Raw genomic sequence first — 24693 nt, 5'->3', positions numbered from 1 at the left:
AAAAGGCAAGGGTGCAGATAAAATACTTTCAGTGTAATATTCACGGGCAAAAAGAACTGTTTTCAGCCTGGATTTGAAGATTGTCAGAGTTCAGGCCTGTCCCACATCCTCATGTTGTAGATTTCGGCTTGAGCCTCAGCGTGTTTAGTCCTGACTTTGGGAACCACCAGGAGGCCCCTCCCTGAGATGGTTCATACGGCTCTAACGTGTCAGAGATGGACTCTGGTGCAGAGCTGTTTTAAAGTCTCTCCTCTGAGCTGCTGAGAACAACCAGATTCAAAGACTTCAATCACAGCTCCAGGTCTGTTTTTGATGAGAGAACAGGAAGGAAGGAACAGGAAGAGCTGAATAGAGTTATATATGGTTTATTGTTGTTTAGAAGGAGGAGACGAATGAGCGGCTCAATAATTCCCACACACTGATTGATTCACAAAAGTAACTTTATTCACACATTTAACTCTTCATCAAACACTCGCCGGCCCGGCATCCTGAGCAGCAGAGGTCAAGATCAAGCGTAGGATTAAACCAGGTTTTATTTTGGGACCTCCCGCAGTGGTACCCAGTCTGGTTTGTCTGGCGTAGCCCTTGAGCTGTTCCTTTATTCTCCGAGTGCCCCCTACCTCGAGGATCTTTACAAACGTGTTCAGTTCTGGTCTGTGGGAGCGGCGCAGGGCGAGGTGTACTCCGACTCCGCCCGGTCACCTGAGGGACACACAGGAACATGGATTAATGCAGTACTTTAAAGCAAAAGTACGTGAGTATTCTGGCAGTACTTGGTGAGTAGTAGTCGTAGATCTTGACCACGGCAGGTTTGAGGTTTTGAACGTCCGTCTCCTTCCCCAGACGCAGAAGGTACGACACGGTTTGGTCCTTGGACAACTGTGAACAGAGGAACAGCAGGAGTAAAGGAGGAGGAGCCAAAAAACTGCTGAAGTGCAACATTCAGCTCCAGAACTCATCACTGCACCACCTTTTCTAAACTTTTATTCAGCAACTTGTTCTTCTCATGTAGCTGATGCAGGGTTTAAACGCAAACTCGCTGTATGAGTGTATTTTCGATCATGGCGGCCTCTACAGCGCTCCAGGATCAATTGTTTGATCTACAAGACCTGTGCAGACCAGCTCTCCGAGGTCCTCAGCACATCCACAACCTGAGCCTCAGCCTGGAGAAGGTCCCAGTCCTGTGGAAGACCTCCTGTGGAAGACCTCCTGTGGAAAACCTCCTGTGGAAGACCTCCTGTGTGATCCCGGTTCCTAAAACAGCGCATGGCAGGGAACCGGCCCACTACAGACCAGTCGTCTTGACCTCCTACTTGGAGCGCTGAGACGGTCATGTTCTTTGACTTCTTCAGTGCCTTCATCACCATCAGACCGGCGCTGCTGCGGGGGAAGCTGGAGGACGCGAGAGTGGATGAACATCTGGTTCAACTGGTGTGAGCACAACCACCTGTGCTTGATCACCAGTAAGACGAAGGAGATGGTGATCGACTTCAGGAGGAGGTCACGACCGCACACACCGCTGAACATCCAGGGAGAGGACACTGAGGAGGTGGACAGTTTCAAGTACCTGGGTGTTCACCTTAACAATAAGCTGGACCAAGAAGGGCCAAAGTCGCCTCCATCTTCTGAGGAGACTGAGGTCCTTCTGAGGAGACTGAGGTCCTTCTGAGGAGACTGAGGTCCTTCTGAGGAGACTGAGGTCCTTCTGAGGAGACTGAGGTCCTTCTGAGGAGACTGAGGTCCTTCTGAGGAGACTGAGGCTTCTGCTCAGGACTCTTTATGATTCTGTGGTGGCCTCTGCTCTCCACTACGCTGCCGTGTGCTGGGCCCCGGGCCGCACAGAGCGGGACAAGAACAGACTGAACAAGCTGGTCAGGAGGGCCAGCTCCGTCCTGGGCTGCTCCCTGGACTCTGTGGAGGAAGTGAGGGACAGGAGGGTCTCCTCCATCATGGACAACACCTCCCACATACTGCACGGGACTGAGCAGCTCTTTCAGTGGAAGACTGAGGCACCCTCAGGTCCTTCATCCCCACTGCCGTCAGACTGAACAACAAGACTGTGAAGTAACATGTGCAATAACCACATTGCAGAAATACACACAATAATCCTGTATTTAAATCACTTTATAAACCACTTGCTCTATGATGTAAACTTTACTGCTAATACTGACTATAACATTTTTTGTTATAGTCTGTTTACTTACTATTTACTGTTAATATTTTTTGGCCCCACAAAGTCCTTGATAGTTATTGCATAGAGGATATCACTATTTATTATTTACTCTAATCGTTTTTTCCTCACTTTTTCTGCGTATCTGCTCACCCCGAGTGTTTCTAAGAGCTGAATGTAACAAGTTCATTTCTCCAATGTGAGATCAATAAAGGCTTATCTTATCTCAGTTTAGTTTATTTGTTTATTTGAGCAGTTAAACTCTACTCAAAAGGAATGGGTCGAAGCAAGAGCTGATAAGCGCCCAGCTGCCCACCCCCAAAATCCATACAATAAAATAATACAAAAGAACATAGTGCAAAAGGAACAATTTAAAAGCTGTAAAAACACAGAGGGAACTCACCTCCCGGATGTAGATCAGAACATGGTCGTCTTTCTGCTCCACACGATCCACGAGGTCCTCGAGCTGCAGCTGCAACACAGACACAAGGATTAACAGGAGTAGTAGTAGTAGTAGTAGTAGTAGTAGCAGTAGTAGTAGTAGTAGTAGTAGTAGTAGTAGTAGTAGTAGTAGTAGTAGTACAAGTAGTAGTAGTAGTAGTCGTAGTAGTCGTAGTAACTCACATTGTTGAGGGCTCTTTGGTCCGGGACAAAGCCTGACAGCATCTTCACGTCCAGGATGATCATGTTGGAGCTGCTCTGTTCTCCAAAGTAACTGCAGGAAAACAACAAACGAGTTTCTGCCTGAATAATAGTTTGATACAGTGATTCTAAAACATCCTGGCCTGAGTAGAAAGTACTTCTACTGCCCCCTGCAGTAACTGTCCGTGTTCTTACTGAGCCGTGAGGTTGAGCGTCAGGACGGTGGAGTTACACTCCATGTGCGCCTCCGCCTTCACCCCCACGCTCTGCTCGTCCCGCGGCGTCGGGATGTTGTAGTGGGTCGAGATCTGAGCCAAACAGACGACTCTTTGAGGACAGGATTCACTCGCTGAGACCCCCCCACATCAAAGGCCCCTCCCACCCCTCACCTGCACGGAGGCACAGGCGCTCCCCGTCACCTCCAGGCCGTACTGCCCCACAGCGCTCTCCAGTGGCCGCTCCTGGTACAGCAGCTTGTTGCTCTGGTCCACGGTGAAGGACATGGATGGGTCTGTGGCGCCGGGAGGAGCCTGCACCACCACAGAACTGGAGCCATCGGGACTGTAGACCAGAGTGGAGTACAGCGCCAGGGCCTGCAGCGCCACCACCGTGTCCTACAGAGGAATTACAGCTCATTAGCACTGCCGCTGATGCTGAGAAAGAGAGCCGGTACCTGAGTGGACTTGAAGCCGCCGTAGGGGTTCTGTTGGCCCGTGAGCCAGCGGACGATCTTAGAGGCGTATCCCAGCTCCTCCACACCGACCTGGGGCTGCGTGAGGGTGGACAGCAGCACGTACGCGGAGGTCTCCACCGACAGGGAGGCGGAGGAGGCGGCGGACCAGTGCAGGAACCCGCCTGGAGACACAGAGGAGTGTAATACAGGCCCGAACACACCCGTACAGACGTCACAGGGTCACAATAGTTCCCTTAAGTCAAGCTTTATCTGAGCTACTGCTGTTTACCATCTTTGTAATGATTAGTGGTAATGGGCAGATAATTGTGGAGCTCTGGAAGTGACATGAGCAACAAAAATAAATGGCGTCTCCACATGACTTCAAAATGTTTTCCAGAGATGACATGTTTCCAAAAAAGCAAGAAAAGGCTTAATATGTGAGGGCCCATGATGCATCAGTCGTACCTCCCTCGTGCGCCTGTGAGTACAGCCTCTTCAGGAGCTGAGCTCGTGTCTCTGTGTCTCCGGCCAAACTGAACACGTAGGCCATGAGCGCCGTGGTGTAGACGTTCTCCATGTTCTCCGTGTGGTTCCTCAGGCAAGACAGGCTCTTCTGCAGCACCGGGTCCTACAGGAACACACAGAGGGACAGTGGTAATACGTAGATGAAGTAACAGCAGCAGTAACTGTGGTAGTGAGAGTTTATTCCTTACAGTTGTGGAGACGTTCATCTCCAGGAAAGCAGCAGTGATGTAGGCGCTGAGGGTGACGTTGTCGGACACTCCTCCCTGAAAACAGCAGCAGAAGAACCAGGATTAATGAGAAGAATGTCAAGATGAGAGTTCACGAATATGGAACATGGTCATGGCAGCGATTTACGCTTTTCCCATTGGGCGCCCAGTCCAATGATCAAACAACCCAAAAAAATAAAATGGATGAAAACTCCTGTTTACAGGTCGGGCGGTCTCCGTATTGAGCTGACCTTCATACAGTTGTTGAAGAGTTTCTGACCTTCATACGGTTGTTGAAGAGTTTCTGACCTTCATACGGTTGTTGAAGAGTTTCTGACCTTCATACAGTTGTTGAAGAGTTTCTGGCCTTCATACAGTTGTTGAAGAGTTTCTGACCTTCATACAGTTGTTGAAGAGTTTCCTGACCTTCATACAGTTGTTGAAGAGTTTCTGACCTTCATACAGTTGTTGAAGAGTTTCTGACCTTCATACAGTTGTTGAAGAGTTTCTGACCTTCATACGGTTGTTGAAGAGTTTCCCTGAAGGCAGGAAGCAGCCGTCCTCCCTCTGTCGGCTCTGGAGCCATCTCTGGGACTGGTCCAGCTTCTGTGGGTCGATGTAGACGAACTTGGACGCCTTAGAGAAGCACCGCAGCACGAACGTGGTCAGCCTGAAACACAGAGGAAGAGCGGTCATAGTAGGAACATAGAGCCAGTACTTAATCACTAAAAGTCGTGTTTTGCCACTGTGTGTCTCCTTCAGGCCCTGACCCGGTGGTTGAGAACCCTCACCATGTGTTTCCGTCGCCGCGGCCGAACGCGCTGTACGAGCCGTCTCTGTGCTTGTAGTTCAGCTGCCTCTGGTATCCTGCAAAACAAAAGTCTCATAAGACCTTTTCATGATAAGAAGGAGCGATGTGAGGCACAGGACTGTAGTGACAATAGTGTGAAGACAGACTCAACTAAAACTGAACAAACTGAATCCAGCACTTAAAGCTGCACCACCTGAAGTTTATTATTAAGTTTTAATTTTGAAAGTAGAAGAAGTTGAGTAAAATCTCTCAGTTTTTGCCTAAACTCGTTTCTAGTAGGGCTGCACAATTAACCTTTACCAAATCGAGGTTTGCGCTCCTGCGACGTAACTTAACCTGAGGATTTTAGAAATGTTCGCCAATCAGAATCATTGAGCCTCTTCCTTTGGCTCCTGCCAATAAAAACTCACTGCAGAAGAATCATGTTGGTCTGCTCTGCAGCCGCTTTGAACCAACTGCAAACTATTCTCACTAATAACAAACGAGTGTCCCACAACCTGCAGGGCGGATTGTTGCTGCCACTGCCTCCGCTCATCACCCTCTGCACGTACAGCATCATTGTGTTAAGGAGAGTCTAATTGTCTTTACAGACAAGATGGTTTAAATATGAGACAAATATCGTTTTGTAGCTTGTGATTCGGAGAATGCATTTATGCCGCTGAATCGGGAGAAAGTGTTTTTGTGACAACTCCCTGATGAAGCTGAAACGTAATGACTGAGACCCGTGATGTTAAACAGCAGTTTTAAAAGTTTATATGGAACTCAATGCTCACTTTCATGAAAAATAAAACATGCTGTAAATAAAATATAAGATTCGCAAATCGTGCCGTAGTTTCCAGCTCTCACAGACCCTTTGCATATCTCAATTGTTCACTTTCATAATATTAACTAATTTAGTGCAAAGGTATTTGACAGGAGGACATGTGGCAACAGGAGAACAGGGGAAGGAAGGGCATCAGGCTGAAGCTCACCGCTGCTGAGGAACTTGAAGGCGCGCTCCTTGACCTCTGGGCTGAGCTGCTGCGTGTCCTGCAGGTACTGGAGGATGTAGATGTTGGGGGCGAGCAGAGCCATGTTCTGCTCCCCACAGCCGAACGGCATCTGCAGCAGACCGTCCAGGTTCTTCAGGGCCCGGCCCAGAATGTCCCCTGGAGTCACAAGAGCAAAGGACACAGAGGTCTTTAAAGACAGAGGACACGGAGTTCTTTAAAGACAGAGGACACGGAGGTCTTTAAAGACAGAGGACACAGAGGTCTTTAAAGACAGAGGACACAGAGGTCTTTAAAGACAGAGGACACGGAGGTCTTTAAAGACAGAGGACACGGAGGTCTTTAAAGACAGAGGACACGGAGGTCTTTAAAGACAGAGGACACGGAGGTCTTTAAAGACAGAGGACACAGAGGTCTTGAAAGACAGAGGACACAGAGGTCTTTAAAGACAGAGGACACAGAGGTCTTTAAAGACAGAGGACACGGAGGTCTTTAAAGACAGAGGACACAGAGGTCTTTAAAGACAGAGGACACAGAGGTCTTTAAAGACAGAGGACACGGAGGTCTTTAAAGACAGAGGACACAGAGGTCTTTAAAGACAGAGGACACGGAGGTCTTTAAAGACAGAGGACACGGAGGTCTTTAAAGACAGAGGACACGGAGGTCTTTAAAGACAAAGTATAGTATGGAGAGTGGTGTTTTACCGAGGACAGAGACGGAGGCTCGGTCTGATCCCGGGATGACGTTCGCAGGGAGAGACAGCTCCACCTGCTCCTTCAGAGTCTCCCCTGAAACAACCACAGTTTACAGGGTTAAACCAGGACTGGACAGAGACATGAAAGACATGATCAATGAATACAAGAATCCCAACATGTTTGTAGAGCTGTAAACTACAGGGTTAGCAGCTTGATTGAACACTCCCGGACCCTAAGCTCGTTTGCTTCAGACCTTGGTAGCACAAGGAAGGAGATGCTACAGACAGTACAGAGAAATACAAAGAGGAGAGCAAGACAAACGGAGGAGGAGAGGACACGCCTATGTTTATGGAAGAGCAAGGGAAGTTAAAACCTAGGAAATGAAAATAAGTCACTGTATTGTATATTAACTCAGAAAACAAGCTGCAAAAGTTGTGTGTGCCTACATTGTTACATGATGGATTTCTATTCATTTTTATCTTGGATCTTGCTCTCGGCCTGATTGGACCTGGTGTTAAACGTTTGAACCACTGCTGCCTTTGGGATCTGCAAGTGACCATTCAAACTGCACTTTCCCCTCAGTGAACAACATTTCCCTCTAATATGAATGTGTTGGACCTTTGGGACAGAGCAGCCAGTTGTAGGTCTTCACCACCTCCGTTCCCTCAGCCTGAAACATGAAACACAGTGAGTTAAATAACGCTGTTGTGGAAGCTGGTTTCTGGTGCAGTTTGAGGCGCAGACCTTGACCCGCAGCTGTTTGGTGACCACATCCACGCGGCCTCTGTCCGGGACGCTCAGCACCTCGTTGTCGCACTGCACCTGAGACGGGACGGCCTCCGCCCTCACCGTCACGTTCACCTCACCTGCAGGAAACCCACACGGTCATTGAGCTCAAACAGTCCGAATGGTAAAAGAGCGTCTGTACCGAGGGTCGTGGGGAGCATGGCCCAGCTCAGGGTCTTGGTCTCGCTCCCACAGAGGCAGGACGTGTACAGGTCTCCGGACAGAGGGGTCAGCGTGAAGTCGGAGGAGGCGGCCGGAGTCACGTGAACCTGAGGACCCAAAGAAAGATGTTGAAGCAGTTTTCCCCTTCATTGGCCTGCCTGGACTCTCACCATGATGCAGGAGGAGAGGTAGTTGAAGACCGTGGCCTTCAGCTCGAAGCTCTCTCCGCGGATGATGGAGTAGGGCAGCGACAGCTCCAGGAAGAACGGCTGGAAGACGGTGAGCTGCTGACGAGGCGCGAGTCCGAACCCGTGCGGCGACAGACAGAAGGCCTCGGTCTCCCACGTGGTGATGGTGTCGGGGACGGAGAGGGCCAGGGCCGCACTGCCCGACGCCCTGAGGAACAAAGTCAGAGGTTACGATACGAGTTTAAGTTGTTTCGTGACTGTTTTTGTTCTGATGTTGCTTTAGCTGAATGTAAGTCACGCTCCTTGAAGCTCTCGAGATCCGGAAAGCACAGGAAGAAAATGCAAACTCCACGCTGGGCTCCCATGTGATCTGGGGGTTGAACCTGTGACCTTCTTGTGAAAGCACTCACCCCACGTCCACCAGGTCCCAGATCCAGGTCTCGGGAAAGAAGGTCCGGACCGTCTCCAGCGGGGGAGGAGGTGGTGGAGGGGGAGGATCGCCGCCAGGAATAGCCTGTGCAGCGATGCCAGGAAGAGCCTGTGGTACGAAGCTCCTTCTAACTCCAGGACTAGCAGCAACTAGAAAAGAGACGTCAGCTCTGCATGTTTAAAGGTGCACTTTTCAACTTTTTATGTTAAAAAAGTTGAGATCAGTGCGTATGTGACCTCTCAGCGACCCAGCAGCTGCATCATGATTAGCTTTGCGTCCGTGATTTTACATCTGTTTTCTAGGGTTTCTGGTTTTCGGAATTTAATGTATATGTAACCGTGGATACGGGTCAATCAGAGGTGAAAACCTAAAAAACACATTGGGCCAGATCTTGTGGCGGCGCACGGAGGGCGCAGGCTCTTGGCGAATTATTATCCGAGTGGTGGAGCGATTTACCCATTCGCCTCCGCCACTTGTGAGGGGCGTCACACGAGGAGGTGACATTCATGTCCTCGTTTACCTCGCGATGCCTTGTGTTCTTTCTTAAGCCGTCGGCTCTCACGGGTCAAACTAAAAACTTTTTTTACCCATCGTGAGCTAAACAATGTTCACGTCTCGAGAGAGAGAACGAGCAACAGCGTCCGCTGTGGCGCGGATCGGCCCAAGCTTGGCGTGAACACGAAACAAAACAAACGCACATGCAACCCCCCACCCCCCCAACATCACAAAGTGCTTCTACTGAGGCAAAATGTCACGCTCTCGTCTGGGTTTTCGGATCCTCCGGCTCCGAGCTGGGGACATTTTTACGGGTCTTCCACTTCACTTTTTTGTTCCATAGCCCTCAGGATCTTTTAAGAAATTCCAAATGCCTGTCATACTGCGATCCACCTCGAGAGCCTCTGCTTATGCAGCTCAACAACCCGACCACGATCAAAACAACACTTTGTTTTGCCTTTGCCATCTGGACAAAGTCACGACAGAAAATGGCTCTGAATCCACATGTTTGTGCAGATTTGGGATTTTAAAGTCATGTGGTCCTAAACCTTTGATCAGCTGTAAAAACAGACTATTTCAGTTTAATGTTTTCAATAATATCTTTACTCAAAACATTTTTTTTGTCTCCCTTTTCTTCTAGTTGCAGATTGATGCTCTACTTGGAAACTCGTTAAGATCTGTGACTTGTTTTTTCATTTTTCACCTGGTCTTAGACTTGATCGGGAGGGTATAAGCAACTCACCACTGGATGTCCACACAGGGTGGGTGTAGAGTACATGTAGGTGGTGGTACTCTGTCCCTCTGAAGTTCACACAGGACGGAGTGCGGAGGATCAGGTTGGTCGCCATTTTCAGTCCTTTTTCCTGTGAAGATATAAGGATTATTAATATTCATATTTGACATGCTCTCTCAGCGGTTTAACACAAGGTTTCATGGCCTCAACATCTAAGGCCTTTTTCTACTTTCATCAGGCCCAAAGCGCTTTACAGCAAGTAACCAGTCACCCATTCACTCTCTCATTCACACACCAGCGTACGCAGACACTGGAGGCAAGGAGGGTGAAGTGTCTTGCCCAAGGACACAATGACGGTGACACAATGACATCTTCAGGAGCTGGGATTCGATCCCTCGACCTTCCCATCATAAGATGACCTGCTCTACCAACTGTGCCACTGTCACCCCAAACTGATCAGAAACTGATTAGGACCTTGATGTTCATCTCCAAAAACCTTCTACTTAGCCTGCCTTCAAAAATCTAAAAACGGATAAAAGACCTTTAAGCTGCACAACAGGAGTAAAGGAGGATGGAGGGCGTCTCACCTTCAGGATGTTGTAGACGTCGTTCTTGTCCCCGGACTCTGGGTAAGGTCTCGGATACAGGACTGATCTTCTGTTTCGAACTTTCATACACCCCATATGGTCCTCCACTTCATGAGGGAAACTCCGCGCCTTCGTCACCGGCAGGAGCCCGAAGATCTGCACAGGTCAGACCGGCTTTAGTCTGGGATTAGACCTATTGTAGTCCTGCTGTAGAGGAGCTCAGGCAAACAGTTTCATCCAAGGTCATTCGTCTCTGTCAAACTAGTGCCACTACCACTAAAAACATGTACAACAGGTTCCACTCTGAGGCTAGGACTGCCCTGAAAAGAGATTCTTAATCTCAGCGGGACTTTCCTGGTTAAAGCAGTACTAAGTAACTTGTTTACCTTAATAAATCCTCCCCGTAGTCCCTGTGGGGGTAATACAAGTGTTAATGTAATGACTGGGGGGGGTCTTTCATCTCGCCCTGGTGTCTCTGGCCACAAAACCACACTTGCAGGTTTTCCTGCTCCTTTCCCGGAGCCCCAATACACACTAGTAGAATAACAGTTACTGGCCCCGAGAGGCCATAAGCGACACTGCAGGTGTTGTAGCATGTTGCGATTTTTTTCCGTATTAGTTGTCGGTGAGAGTAAATCCTACAGTGACAGGAAAGACAAAGGGACAGAGGGATATTGTTCATCCAGTTACACAATGGAAATATTTAGTTTCACTCAAACTTGGCTGTAAATACTGTTTAAGTGGTGCTAGCCTGCAGTTAGCCCGCTAGCCTGTTAGCTTCTTCTTCATGATTCTATCAGTGTGTATTGGTGGCTCCGGTCCGATGGCAGTCAAGTTGCAATTGTGTTTTTCTGGGCAGAGACACCAGGGGGCGATGACAGACCCCCCAACCATCCCATAAACACCTGTATTACCCCCAGAGGGACGACGGGAAGGATTTATTATGGCAAACGAGTTATTTAGTACTGCCTTAAATAAAGGTCAATTACAGGCAAATTTAAAAAAAATCGTGTCGACCTAAAATATCTGTTGTTTGAGTTTTCGTTACTTTTCTTCAGAAATATATATTTTAAAAACATTTCCTTTTGACGTGACTACTTTTACTTGTATTTTTGCTTGGCTACTCTACTCACCTCGGCTGTCTGTAACGGGGCAGTCACACCGTGACGATCGAGACATACGCTTCACATGCGAAGCAACTTTCCTTTGCGTTAATTCTGTTTATTCCAGTTAATTCCCGTGGAACATTTCTGGATTTTGCAACTCTGAATGAGACGCATTTCCAAGGTTGTTTGGATGGAAAAACCAGCGTGTTACTGAATTTCAGGACTAAAAGACTGAGATCCACTGGTCTATGGCTTCATGTCTAACACTTGACTTTCACTGGACGGTCAGATAAAGTGCTCAATGCTTTTCCTTCGCAGATTTTCCTCAGCAGTTCCTCATCGTCCATTACTGCCCTACGTGACCTTTTCAAACTCTCCTTTATATTCCTGCCCAAGTCCTGGTCCAGTACCTTGTCTGTGTTCAGGGTTTTGCCCGGTTTCTGGATGAGGACGCTCTTGTCCACGGCGCTGAGTCCACACAGAGACAGAGGAGACGCCGAGACCTTCAGGGAACTGCTCTCCCCAGGCACCGAGGAGGGAGGAGAAAACTCCAGCTCCACCTGGATAACACACAAGTATAAGAACTCCTCACTCCTCCTGCCGCTCCATCCAGGACTCAGACCTTGTTACTGAAGCATTTCTCTGTTTTGAAGTCGTGGGACGCAGCGATCACACTCTCACTGGGCATCACGGCGTAGGCCACGACAGTCACTGCAGGAGCCATGTCCGGGGTCATGTCCATCCTGAACGTCAGACTCCCCTGTGTCACTGAGAGAACAGAACACACGACCTGCAGCTGAGCACTCACTCACTCAGAGTAAAGACTGTTCCTGAACATGGCTCTAGTTTTCTCAAAAGGAAATCAAACATACATATGTCCAGTGGATTTGATAAGAAAAGAAGATGGAGAGACACATGGCACGTCTTTCTAACCTTTCTAACCTAAGCGAGTCACGCCATGATTTTTATTGTATTTATTTGTTCATTTGGTCGAGACAGTGCATGCAATAAGATACACCTGAACTTGAACCTTTTCTCCCTCCGCCTCCATGTTGTATTTGTTCTGCTGCTTCACGTCTCAGATGAACGACATCGCCTCATAAATCTGTGACTGTTTCTCTGTTGTTTGCAGTTTCATTACTAAAAAGTTACTGATTGTTACTTGATAAAGTCATTATAATCTAAAGGTTTGTAATTGTAATGAGTTACTGCCGGTCAGTGACGGAGCAGGGCGGTCTTACTTGTGGCCATGTAGTTGCTGGAGTATCCGTGTTTGACGATGACTCCTCTGGACAGGACCTGAGGAAGAGGAGGTTTATTCTCTTCAGTCGACACAATCACAAACACAAGAACTGCTCCCGTTACTACAACTATGTTTACAACTGCTGATGCTGCTGCATAATGAGAGATAATCACACTTTCATTTAATCGATTTCAGGTCAGCAGTTTTCTTTTATTTGTCGGTAACGCTTTATAATAAGGGTACTTGAATTCATGCATGATTCAAGTACCCTTATTATAAAGCGCTACACATTTGTCTTAAGGCTTTCAAACGAAACAGTGTGTTGATGGTGGTGGTACCAGGTACATGATGGTGGTGGCGCCTGTGTCCTCCCCGATGAAGGTGTACGTCAGGGTGAAGCTCTCCTCCCCCTCACAGGCCAGAGTCCGGTCCCCGCCCTGCACCTCCAGAGAGCTGGAGGTCTTCCTGTGGAGCGACGGCGGCTTGATCTCCGTGAGGTGCAGAGACGCTTCAGTGAAGTGAGGGTTTCTGTAGCTCGACACGTACTCACTGTAGAGACTCGCCTGAAGGGAAGAGGAATGAATGAACATGGTCCACAAATCCAGAGGTCATACCGTAGATGCAAACACCTCCATGACCCATCCATCCATTTTCTTCCGCTTCATCCGGGGCCGGGTCGCGGGGGCAGCAGTCTCAGCAGAGATGCCCAGACTTCCCGATCCACGCACGTCGCACACCTCCTCCAGCTGTTCTGGGGGACATAGTCCCACCAGCGTGTCCTGGGCCGTCGACGAGGCCTCCTCCCAATAGGACATGCCAGGAGCCGCCTCAGCTGCTCCTTTCGACAAGAAGGAGCAGCGACTCTACTCCGAGCTCCTCCAGGGTAACTGAGCTCCTCACCCGATCTCGGAGGGTGCGCCCAGCCACCCTGCGAAGGAAACTCATTTCGGCCGCTTGTATTCGCGATCTTGTCCTTTCGGTCATTACCCATATCTCATGACCATAGGTGAGGGTGGGAACGTAGATCAATCGGTAAATCGAGAGCTTTGCCCCGACTCAGCTCCCTCTTCACCACGACAGACCGATACAGCGACCGCATCACTGCTGACGCCGCACCGATCCGCCTGTCCATCTCACGCTCCATCCGTCCCTCACTGAGAACAAGACCCCGAGATACTTGAACTCCTCCACTTGAGGTAAGGACTCCCCACCGACCTGAAGAGGGGAAACCACCTTTTTCCGGTGGAGAACCATGGCCTCAGATTTGGAGGTGCTGATCCCCATCCCGGCCGCTACACACTCGGCTGCAAACCGCCCCAGTGCGTGCTGAAGGTCCTGGTTTGTTGAAGCCAACAGAACAACATCGTCCACAAACAGCAGAGATGAGACTCTGAGGCTCCCAAACCGGACGCCCTCCGGCCCCTGGCTGCGCCTAGAAATTCTGTCCATAAAAGTAATGAACAGAACCGGTGACAAAGGGCAGCCCTGTGGAGACCAACACGCACCGGGAACAGGTCTGACTTACTGCCGGCAATGCGAACCAAGCTCCTGCTGCGTCATACAGGGAACGGACAGCCCTTAATAGAGGGCCCCGGACCCCATACTCCCGGAGCACCCCCCACAGGGCACCACGAAGGACACGGTCGAACGCTTTCTCCAGATCCACAAAACACATGTGGACTGGTTGGGCGAACTCCCACGAACCCTCGAGCACCCGACGGAGGGGATAGAGCTGGTCCAGTGTGCCACGACCAGGACGAAAACCGCACTGTTCCTCCTTAATCCAAGGCTTGACTATCAGTTGGATCCTCGTCTCCAGGACCCTGGAGTAGACCTTACCGGCTGATGAGGGTGATCCCTCTGTAATTGGAGCAAACCCTCCGATCCCCCTTCTTAAAGAGAGGGACCACCACCCCGGTCTGCCAATCCAGGGGCACTGTCCCCGACCGCCAAGCGATGTTGCAGAGACGTGTCAGCCAAGACAGTCCTACAACATCCAGAGACTTAAGGCACTCAGGGCGAATCTAATCCACCCCCGGAGCCACCGAGGAGCTTTCTCACCACCTCGGTGACTTCAGCCCCGGTGATGGGCGAGCCCACCTCCGAGTCCCCAGCCTCTGCTTCCTCATCGGAAAACATGACGATGGGATTGAGGAGATCCTCAAAGTTCTCCTTCCACCGCCCGACGACATCCCCAGTCGAGGTCAGCAGCCCCCCACCCGCACTGTAAACAGTGTTGGTGAAGCACTGCTTCCCCCTCCTGAGGCGCCGGATGGTTTGCCAGAATCTCTTCGAGGCCGACCGATAGTCTTCCTCCATGGCTTCTCCAAACTCCTCCCAGACACGAGTTTTTGCCTCTGTGACCGCACGAGCTGCAGCACGCTTAGCCTGCCGGTACCTCTCAGCTGCCTCCGGAGTCCCACAAGTCAACAAGGCCAGGTAGGACTCCTTCAGCCTGATGGCATCCCTTACTTCCAGGCGCCACCACCGGGTTCGGGGATTACCGCCACAACTGCGAGCAGCCGCATCGACAATGGAGGAGGAGAACAGAGTCCACTCGGACTCCATGTCCCCAGTCTCCCTTGGAATCTGGGTGAAGCTCTTCCAGAGGTGGGAGTTGACAGAGGGATCTTCCAGACGTTCCCAACAGACCCTCACAACATGCTCGGGCCTGCCGGGTCTGAGTCCCAAGGACTCCAAGAAGGCCGGGCACTCTGGAGTCTGCACTGATGTTGGGCCTGTCGGCAGAGACAACGGTGAGAGACCTGTCCCCAACCCGAAGGCGGAGGGACGCGACCCTCTCGTTCACCGGGGTGAACTCCAACACGTGGCGGATTCCAACTCCTGGAGAGTCCAGCCTCTCTCCAGGAGTTGGAATCCGGAAAGTCTTCTGAGCTGTTCTTCTGATCCGTCACCTCGGACCTGTTTGCCATGGGAGACCCTACCAGGGGCATAAAGCCCCAGACAACAGAGCTCCATTCAGGCACTCAAACAACCCCACCACGTTAAGGTAGCAGCTCACGGGGTTGACCTCCATGACCCGGCCCGGATAAAGCGGAAGAAAAGGAATGGATGGAATAAACTCTTCCTATGAGATTTGCTTTAATTCTGCAGGAGGTTTGAGGGACACATTTAGCCCCAACGTTTGAAAATAACACATTGAGAATCTTGTGAAGTTTAATAAAGCGTCTGAATGAGGTGATGTTAAAGTTCGCCTTGAGAGTGAAGTCTCCGGGGAAGCTGCTGGTGTTGACTTTGAACACGGCCAGTCCGTCCCCGTCGGTCCGAAGGCTCTGCAGGATTTGGCCGTTGAATTTTTTGAGGTGAACCTCAGTGTCGGAGACCGGAGTGTCGTTGTGATGCACAGCTTTCACCTGAACACAACGCAGACAAGAGACACGCAGACACGCAGACATGAGACACGCAGACAAGAGACACACAGACACGCAGACACGCAGACACGCAGACAAGAGACACGCAGACACACAGACACGCAGACACGCAGACACGCAGACACGCAGACACGCAGACATGCAGACAAGAGACACGCAGACACACAGACACGCAGACACGCAGACACGCAGACACGCAGACACGCAGACACGCAGACAAGAGACACGCAGACACGCAGACACGCAGACATGCAGACAAGAGACACGCAGACACACAGACACGCAGACACGCAGACACGCAGACACGCAGACACGCAGACACGCAGACAAGAGACACGCAGACACACAGACACGCAGACACGCAGACATGCAGACACGCAGACACACAGACACACAGGGACCGATTCAAAGTGGCTCCTGATATCAATTTGAATCATTGAATAATTGTATAAAGATAAAACACCTTATGCATTAAATTTAGCCAAAAATGCAGATATTTTCAGAGACAAAATGTATATATATGTTTTCATACCACAGGTTTGTGGCATGAAAAGGTCAGTGTTTGTGTGTGGTCTGTACCTTCACGTCCAGGATGTCTCCTAAGTTGTATCTCTTTGGTGCGTCCACGAACTCCACTTTCCCGATCTGATACGAGAGCTTCACCTTATGCTCCACGAGCTGCTCAACATCTGAAGGAAAAATATAAAGAAACACAATTTTACACTTTGACAAAGAAGTTCAGGAAATTGAAAACATTAAAGCATTAAACCACAAGAATAAGTGGTTTATTTATATGAACCTGCTGGGCCGTGGTGTTCAGAGTTTGTAGATGGAGCTCACCTGTTCCTGCTTCAGTCATCTTAGCTTTGATATAATATTCATCGTTCATTTGGGAAAGAGATTCATTCTTGAACTGATCCGTCTGAACCATGAACGTGGCACAGCCTTTATCCACCTGAGAAACACCACAGGATATTGTACAACATTAGGAGAGAGTCGGGGAAAGATGAGCCACTTGTGGTGATTGTGTAAAAACAGTAGATTAACAAACACAAGCACAATTTTACTGTTTATTTTGTGGAGTCAGATGAACCATCAGATTTAAAGGTGAATCATAAAATCTTATGTTCGACATATTAACCTCTTAACTCCCACCTGAACCGAGCACATTTTCTCTAGTTTGGCTTTACCCCAATCCAAAAGCTTCTGGAAAAAAGCTGTGAAAATAGCAACAAAACTGAGACGAAAACAATGATGGAAATGTGACAAAAAAGTGACGAAAAATTAATGAAAAAGTGGCAAAAACGTCACAAAAATGTCACAAGAAATTGACCAAAATTGGCGAAAAATTGACAAAAATGTGATAAAAAATGTGACAAAAAATGAGGAAAATGTGACAAAATTGTGATTAAAAAAATGACGAAAAAATGAGAAAAATGTGACAAAAATGTGATTAAAAATTTGACAAAAATGTGACAAAAATGTGATTAAAAAAGTGATGAAAAAATGACAAAAAAGTTACAAAAATGAGTTTAATACCCAACAAAAAAATGGTGGAAAAATAATCAGATGACGTGAGGAAAAAGATCCTCTCGGTTCAGGCGGGAGTTAAGGTTTCCCATTAGTAGTTTTGTTTACCTGCTTCTGTTCTTTGTGGCACACAGGCTCCAGTCGGCGGCTGCTGTATCTGTTGGGTTCGTAAAGTCTGCACATCTGAACCTCCACTGACCCCGGCACCGACTGACCAAACGTGTATCTGCAGGAGATCAAGAAATCATCAATAAATCATCAATGAATCATCATTAAATCATTAATAAATGATTGTGTTGGGAGTTTGTGTCAAAGCAAACTTCACAGATGTTTTATATGAGTGACTCACTTCGCACACACTTGGAGCTCCACCTGTTCCAGCGCGATGCTGACTTCAGCCGGAGCCTTGATTTCCACAGAGAACTTTGGGAGAACTGGAGGAGAAACAGAGCGCGGTAAAAACATTCAGAATCCGAGTCTTTCTGTTTCATCCATTATACATTTTTATCTTCATGATCGTCACAAATGTTATTTTATTTCACCAGAGTCTGAGCTTCAAGCTGTGACTGAGGCAGGATTGGTTTGAATGATTTTCAGGAAAAAACGTCCCAATGATAAGTCTGCAAATACCGAGCCGATCGTATAAGCATTCATTTGATCGACTGAAGCAGGTCGAGACGTCCGAGATCAGATAAGAACCTTTTTCATTGTTTATCGTCTATAAAAGTGAAGAAACATCTGAATCTGTAAAAAATACTGTTGTTTTGTTCATTTCAACTTTATGGGTTTATTTAACGATGAGTCAGCATTAATTTAAGGGGAAAGATGGTATTTTACATGAAATATAAGAGATTACATTACATAGTAGTAGTAGTAGCAGTAGTACTGTAGTAATAGTAGTAGCTGTAGAAGTAGTAGTAGTCATAGAAGTAGTATTATGTAGCAGTAGTACTATAGTAGCAGTATTCTCACCGTATTTCTGGACCTGGAAGCCGTGAGTGGTGGTGGATCTGCCTGAGGTCACAGACACGCTGTAATCCCCCTGTCTGGCCTCTGGGGTGAGGTCGTAGGAGAGCTGCAGGATCTTCCCCTCGGAGCTGCGCTCTAACCACTGTGCCACGCGGTTGTCCAGCGGGTCCTGATTGATTATAATGAGTGATGATAATGTTCTGTCTAACATTCACTTCATTTCTGTCAGACTTTACCTTTATCTCAATGACGTCGTACTGAAACAGAAGCACAAACACGGTCAGATCCAACAGGAAATTATAAATACGGTTAATTCATCGATTCATTTATTTATTTGTTCATGTCATCACACAATACGTTTCTCTTACAAACATAATCTCTTACATCATCAATATGAGCTTGACTATTTAGTTTTAGAAACGTAACTTCTTTGACTCTTTTTATAAAAACTCTACAAATTGTGATTTTCACATTTTCAGTTTTGCCGATTACTGAAAATCAGATCGTTTGTTTTGTCCCAATCAGTTAAAGCTGAAATATTTATTTTTGTCTCAGATCTTGGCGTTTGGTCACATTTGAGCCCCGCCCACTCTGAGTCTCTGTGATCTGATTGGCTGCAGAGTTACACTGTAGGTCAGACACGTGAGTCTGTAAAAAGCTGAGGCCTCATTGCTCTTCAGTCACAGACTGAGAAGTGAAGAAGGAAGTCATGGAGACTCTGCTTTATGTTACCCCCGTGAAGACAGACACAGGCTGGGATGGAACATTTGGGCTTTATTCTGTAAACAGACAAAATATAGTTTTCAGACGCGGCTCTGCCTTTGCTGACTTCAGCTGAAAACCTTACGCAGAACTGAGCTAACTCTGCGCGAGACCGGGGACGTCAGTCTCCTACGCACGGGCCGCTACTGCCATCTTGTGGCGCAAGTTAGCATAGCACCAGAAATTACGCCTTAACAGGTAAATTGTACATAACCAAAATAAACATTAGTGATGAATTAAAGGTTAAATAAAAATTAAAAAATGTTGGGGGTGTCTTTTTATACTTGAACAGTCCTGGGGCCACACCCTGCTTTAGAACATTACACTTCTGCTGGATGCAACAAGAAAATATTTAAAAATCCAGTACATAATTAAAATACTAGTTAATTATTAATGACTCTCATTCTACAAAACCAACCCTTGTCATGTGTATCTGCTGTAGAGTCATGTTTGTCCCAGCTCTTACAGCAGATAAAATATATACATATTTCTTCAACATTCATTTGCATCAATCATATGATTTCTAATGTTAAATTATCGTCTCTATTTCTTTTTTAATTTACTGATGACTTTAGTTTCAGAATGTACCTCTTACAGCACATGTATAAAGTTCTGTCTAAAGCAGAGTCTCCATGACTTCCTTCTTCACTTGAAGAGCAATGAGGCCTCGGCCTTTTACTGCAAACCAAGAGCTCACTGTGTTTAGCTCATGTTACTGTGACTCACGGTTTCTGACCTGAAGTCTAACTCTGAGGAAAGTCAGTTCACATTTACCCTGAGAAGGTTGGAAGAGCGCCCCCTTGTGTAATAATAATAAACACGCCTACTGTTCTTTCAGTTGTCCCGGGCCGGCCCTGCTGTTGTTTCTGAGTAAACATTTATTTACCAGAAATGCCCCAAATCTGGAACCGGCCCAGGCCTGTGCACTTTAGCCCGAGTCATTTCAACAGCTCCAAACATTTACTCAGACTGATAAACTGCTTCACTCACAGAACCCACGGCCGGACACAGCCTGGAGTCCAGCGTCACCACCCGGAAATGCACTGGGGACAAAGAGAGACGGGTCAGGACACGAACCCCTGACCACGGGCTAACCACTCTGCCACTCACCCGTCTGTCCGGGCAGGTACAGCGGCTTGTCCGACTGCACGAACGTCCTCACGCCGTAGTTCCGGATCTGGATCTTTCTCGTCTCTTTCTTAATGAACCGTTTCCCCTGAACGTCCACCTCGAAGTTCTGGATGTCTGAGTTCTCCACCACCGGAGCCTGGAGAACATGATCCAACCACAGGGTTTTCTATGTGGAGCGTGTTTTGTTCTTCCTGTAGGGCTTTGTCCTCACTTTGTTGGGCTCATTCACCTCTGAACTCCCGCCTGAACCGAGAGGGTCTTTTTCCTCACGTCATCACATTTTTTTCCATCATTTTTTTGTTGGGTATTCAACTCTTTTTTGTCACTTTATTTGGCATTTTTTCATCAATTTTTTGTCACATTTTTGTCATTTTTTGTCAATTTTTTATACATTTTTTGTCATTTTTTTGTCAATTTTTATCAAATTTTTGTCATTTTTTGTTTCATTTTTTGTCAAATTTTTATCAAATTTTTGTCATTTTTTTGGTAATTTTTTGTAATTTTTTGTAGTTTTTTTAAATTTTTTGTAGTTTTTTTTAAATTTTTTGTAGTTTTTTTTAATTTTTTGTCAATTTTTTTTAATTTTTTGTCAAATTTTTATCACATTTTTGTCATATTTTTGTAATTTTTTTTGTCACATTTTGTAACATTTTTGTCAATTTTTGTTTCATTTTTTGTCAATTTTTTATCACATTTTTGTAATTTTTTTTGTAATTTTTTTTGTAATTTTTTGTAATTTTTTGTAGTTTTTTTGTAGTTTTTTTGTAGTTTTTTTGTAGTTTTTTTGTAGTTTTTTGAAATTTTTTGTAGTTTTTTGGTCACATTTTGTCACATTTTTGTCATTTTTTTGTCATTTTTTGTCAATTTCTTGTGACATTTTTGCCTCTTTTTCATCAATTTTTCATCAATGTTTTCTCTCTTTTTTGTCACATTTCCATCATTGTTTTCGTCTCAGTTTTGTTGCTATTTTCACAGCTTTTTTCCAGAAGCTTTTGGACTGGGGTAAAGCCAAACTGGAGAAAATGTGCTCGGTTCAGGTGGGAGTTAAGGGGTTAAAGGGCGTCTGACCTGGAAGGAGCTGCAGTCGTGGTCGGTGTCATAGAAAGACTGACTGTAGATGGTTTTCCTCTCTCCTCTGGCCTCCAGAGTCACCGTGACCGTGAACTCCTGCTCCTCCGGCAGCTGCAGGAGGCTGACGCAGAACTGGACCTCAGTACCGGACTCCACCACCGCGGGCACAACCACCAAGAACTTCCTGCAACCACGAGGAGAGAAGAAGAACGTTTAGAATAAAATAGTAATGGGAGTCTTTGGGATCCGTTCATTTCAAAGAGCCGTGTGTTTGGTACAAGCCTCCGTCCGTTTACATCTGGTGCACAGTGGGCTGATCTCAGGGTACATTGAAGACAGTCTGGACTTGGAAATATGTGCCCTGTGCACAATTTTAAACTGGATTAACCTGTGGCACAGAAAGAGGAATCGTGGACTAGTTTGAGCGCACCAGCCCAAGCATCTTCGGTCAAACTGACGCCCAAATGCTCCTCCCAAGCTTTTTTAAATTTGTCCATCAAGGGGCTTTTAAGTTCAAGCATAGTATTATATAACCTAGAAATTAGCCCTTTGGTTGGCTTTAAGGACAGAATTTTGTCAAGTGCAGCTGTTTGTGGAGTAATTGCAGAATTAGATATGGCTTAAGGAAATGTCAAATCTGAAGATAACGGAAAATATCAGATTGTAAAAGGTTAAATTTGTCTCTCAATTCTGAAAAAGCTACAATGACAAAAATCGAGCAAAAAAGTGACAAAAATCCAGCAAAAAAGTGACAAAAATCCAGCAAAAAAAGACAAAAATCCAGCAAAAAAAAGACAAAAATCCAGCAAAAAAAGACAAAAATCCAGCCAAAAAGTGACAAAAATCCAGCAAAAAAAGACAAAAATCCAGCAAAAAGTGACAAAAATCCAGCAAAAAAAAGACAAAAATCCAGCAAAAAAAGACAAAAATCCAGCAAAAAAATTACAAAAATCCAGCAAAAAAAAGACAAAAATCCAACAAAAAAGTGACAAAAATCCAGCAAAAAAAAGACAAAAATCCAGCAGAAAAATGACAAAAATCCAGCAAAAAAAAGACAAAAATCCAGCAAAAAAGTGACAAAAATCCAGCCAAAAAGTGACAAAAATCCAGCAAAAAAGACAAAAATCCAGCAAAAAAATTACAAAAATCCAGCAAAAAAAAGACAAAAATCCAACAAAAAAGTGACAAAAATCCAGCAAAAAAAAGACAAAAATCCAGCAGAAAAATGACAAAAATCCAGCAAAAAAATGACAAAAATCCAGCAAAAAAAAAGTCAAAAATCCAGCAAAAAAAAGACAAAAATCCAGCAAAAAAATGATAAAAATCCAGCAAAAAAAAGACAAAAATCCAGCCAAAAAGTGACAAAAATCCAGCAAAAAAAAGACAAAAATCCAGCAAAAAAGACAAAAATCCAGCAAAAAAAAGACAAAAATCCAGCAAAAAGTGACAAAAATCTAGCAAAAAAAAGACAAAAATCCAGCAAAAAAGACAAAAATCTAGCAAAAAAAAGACAAAAATCCAGCAAAAAAATTACAAAAATCCAGCAAAAAAAAGACAAAAATCCAACAAAAAAGTGACAAAAATCCAGCAAAAAAAAGACAAAAATCCAGCAGAAAAATGACAAAAATCCAGCAAAAAAATGACTAAAATCCAGCAAAACAAAGTCAAAAATCCAGCAAAAAAATTACAAAAATCCAGCAAAAAAGTGACAAAAATCCAGCAAAAAAAGACAAAAATCCAGCAAAAAATGACAAAAATCCAGCAAAAAAATAGCAAAAATCCAGCAAAAAAATGACAAAAATCCCGCAAAAAAGTGACAAAAATCCAGCAAAAAAGTGACAAAAATCCAGCAAAAAAAGACAAAAATCCAGCAACAAAAGTGACAAAAATGCTTCAAAAAAGTAACAAAAGTGCCATAAAAAAGTGACAAAAACACATAAGGGAAACAAAAAGTGAGGACAATGGCAAAGATGAGAGAATGCGTTTGGTTTTGGCCGGTGGTAAGAGGTTAAAATCCTGTATTAAAAGTTTTTCTTTGAGTTTCCACTGAGAGATAAAGGAACTTCCCGAAGTGCTGGGTTGAGCTCATGGGGGTAAACACTGAAATATTCATGTTTGTAATGTTTATTACTCACGGTTCTGCATTGGTCCTGAGGCTCAAAGCCGAGAACAGGAGCAGGGCCAGGGCCGCGCTGCTGCCGGGACGTCCCATCTCTGAGTGAGGCTCCAAACTCTCCACTGCTGTTCTGAACCTCGGCCCCTGAAGCCTGAGCTGACCCCGTCCCCTCTGCCCCGTCAGCCCCGACAAAAATCAATGTGTTTGGGCAAAAAGCTGAGCAAACACTGAAACTAAGACAAGTTCAACAGTGTCCAGAGACATGTCAGCGCTGGAACAAAAGATACGCTTTATTTATCTCACAAAGGAGAAATTCACTTGTTACACTCAGCTCTCAGAGACACAGGGCGCAGAATAAATGTGCATTAGAAGCCTTCACCCAAAAAAGTTATTTAGGTAACACAGAAGAACACACTGCGGAGAAACCTTACAGCTGCTCTATCTATGACCAAACCTTTGTCCAACAATCGACAGAAATGAAAAAAAAAAGCCACAATGTAGTTTTTTGTTGGTCTTCAGAGTAATACAAAGACAGACATAGATGTAAAACATGTATAAAAATGTATTGTTTGTTAAAGGGACTATCGGGAGTTTAAAAATGTTCAAATTCTGTATTCTCCTCCCCTACATGTTCCTCCATGTCCTCATGTGTAGAATGAGCTCAGACCTGTTCCTGCCGCTAAAATCTTGTCTCTCAGAAAAGTTGTTACTTCGGGTCTGAAGCGCCGTCACGCACCAGCTTAATATAGAAGCTGCAGTTACACGTATGACCAGAGGTGGCAGCAGTGTGAGAAAAATGCGATAAAAAAGCCACCAAAAAATCAACAAGAGAGAAACGAAAAAGCAAGAAAGTGACAAAAACACAACAAGAAAAGTGGCAAAAATGAGACAAAAAACAATTTTTAAAAAAGCCACAAAAAGAGCAGCAAAAACGCGACAAGAATGTGACAAAAAGTGACATGGACGACTCAAAACCCTTCATTGAAGATGGACAACTCCTGTACGACTGAGAGCCTACACAGACTACGAAATAGTGGCAAAATTGAGATGAAAAAGTGAGTATAAAATGGCGAACTTGCATCTAGCCCCTTTAACTTAAATCCTTATAATTTTGATACTTTTGAATTCTGTAAATGTTTAGAACATGTTCATGTCTGAGATGTTTATATAAATGTTCATTGTGAGTGAATTTTTGCCAATGTTTGTAACTTTGTGCAGATGTTTTAATCTCAGATGGAAAATAAAACTGTCCAAAAACCTCACCTATGCGACTTGAGTGGT

At 45.9% G+C, this 24693-nt stretch overlaps 2 protein-coding genes across 2 annotated transcripts in view; one reads left to right on the top strand and one right to left on the bottom strand.

The window, feature by feature from the left end:
• The window catches only part of LOC306979360 (interferon-induced protein 44-like), a gene marked incomplete at its 3' end in the record, with an annotated part of 91108 nt that overhangs the window by 42049 nt on the left and 24366 nt on the right, over nt 1-24693 (top strand). The window lies entirely within an intron of this gene.
• On the bottom strand, nt 621-23508 carry LOC306969154 (alpha-1-inhibitor 3-like; the record flags this gene model as incomplete). The annotated part of the gene is made up of 35 exons (XM_079564754.1): nt 621-702; nt 774-879; nt 2574-2642; nt 2795-2885; nt 3008-3120; nt 3202-3426; nt 3486-3667; nt 3951-4113; nt 4199-4273; nt 4730-4886; nt 5008-5083; nt 5999-6175; nt 6721-6804; nt 7330-7381; nt 7456-7577; nt 7640-7766; nt 7830-8055; nt 8258-8426; nt 9515-9635; nt 10093-10248; nt 11609-11758; nt 11821-11966; nt 12440-12497; nt 12780-13004; nt 15657-15815; nt 16413-16522; nt 16674-16788; nt 17472-17589; nt 17713-17797; nt 18336-18501; nt 18569-18589; nt 20085-20137; nt 20205-20361; nt 21294-21480; nt 23432-23508. The coding sequence occupies 35 exons, from the start codon at nt 23506-23508 to the stop codon at nt 644-646; spliced, it is 4377 nt and encodes a 1458-aa protein (XP_079420880.1). The 3' UTR covers nt 621-643.

The sequence above is a fragment of the Gobius niger genome (genome assembly GCF_951799975.1).
Source record: "Gobius niger genome assembly, chromosome: 1".
Taxonomy (NCBI): domain Eukaryota; kingdom Metazoa; phylum Chordata; class Actinopteri; order Gobiiformes; family Gobiidae; genus Gobius; species Gobius niger.
Note: the sequence above shows the minus strand (reverse complement) of the source record. Positions and strands in the feature narration are given on the sequence as shown.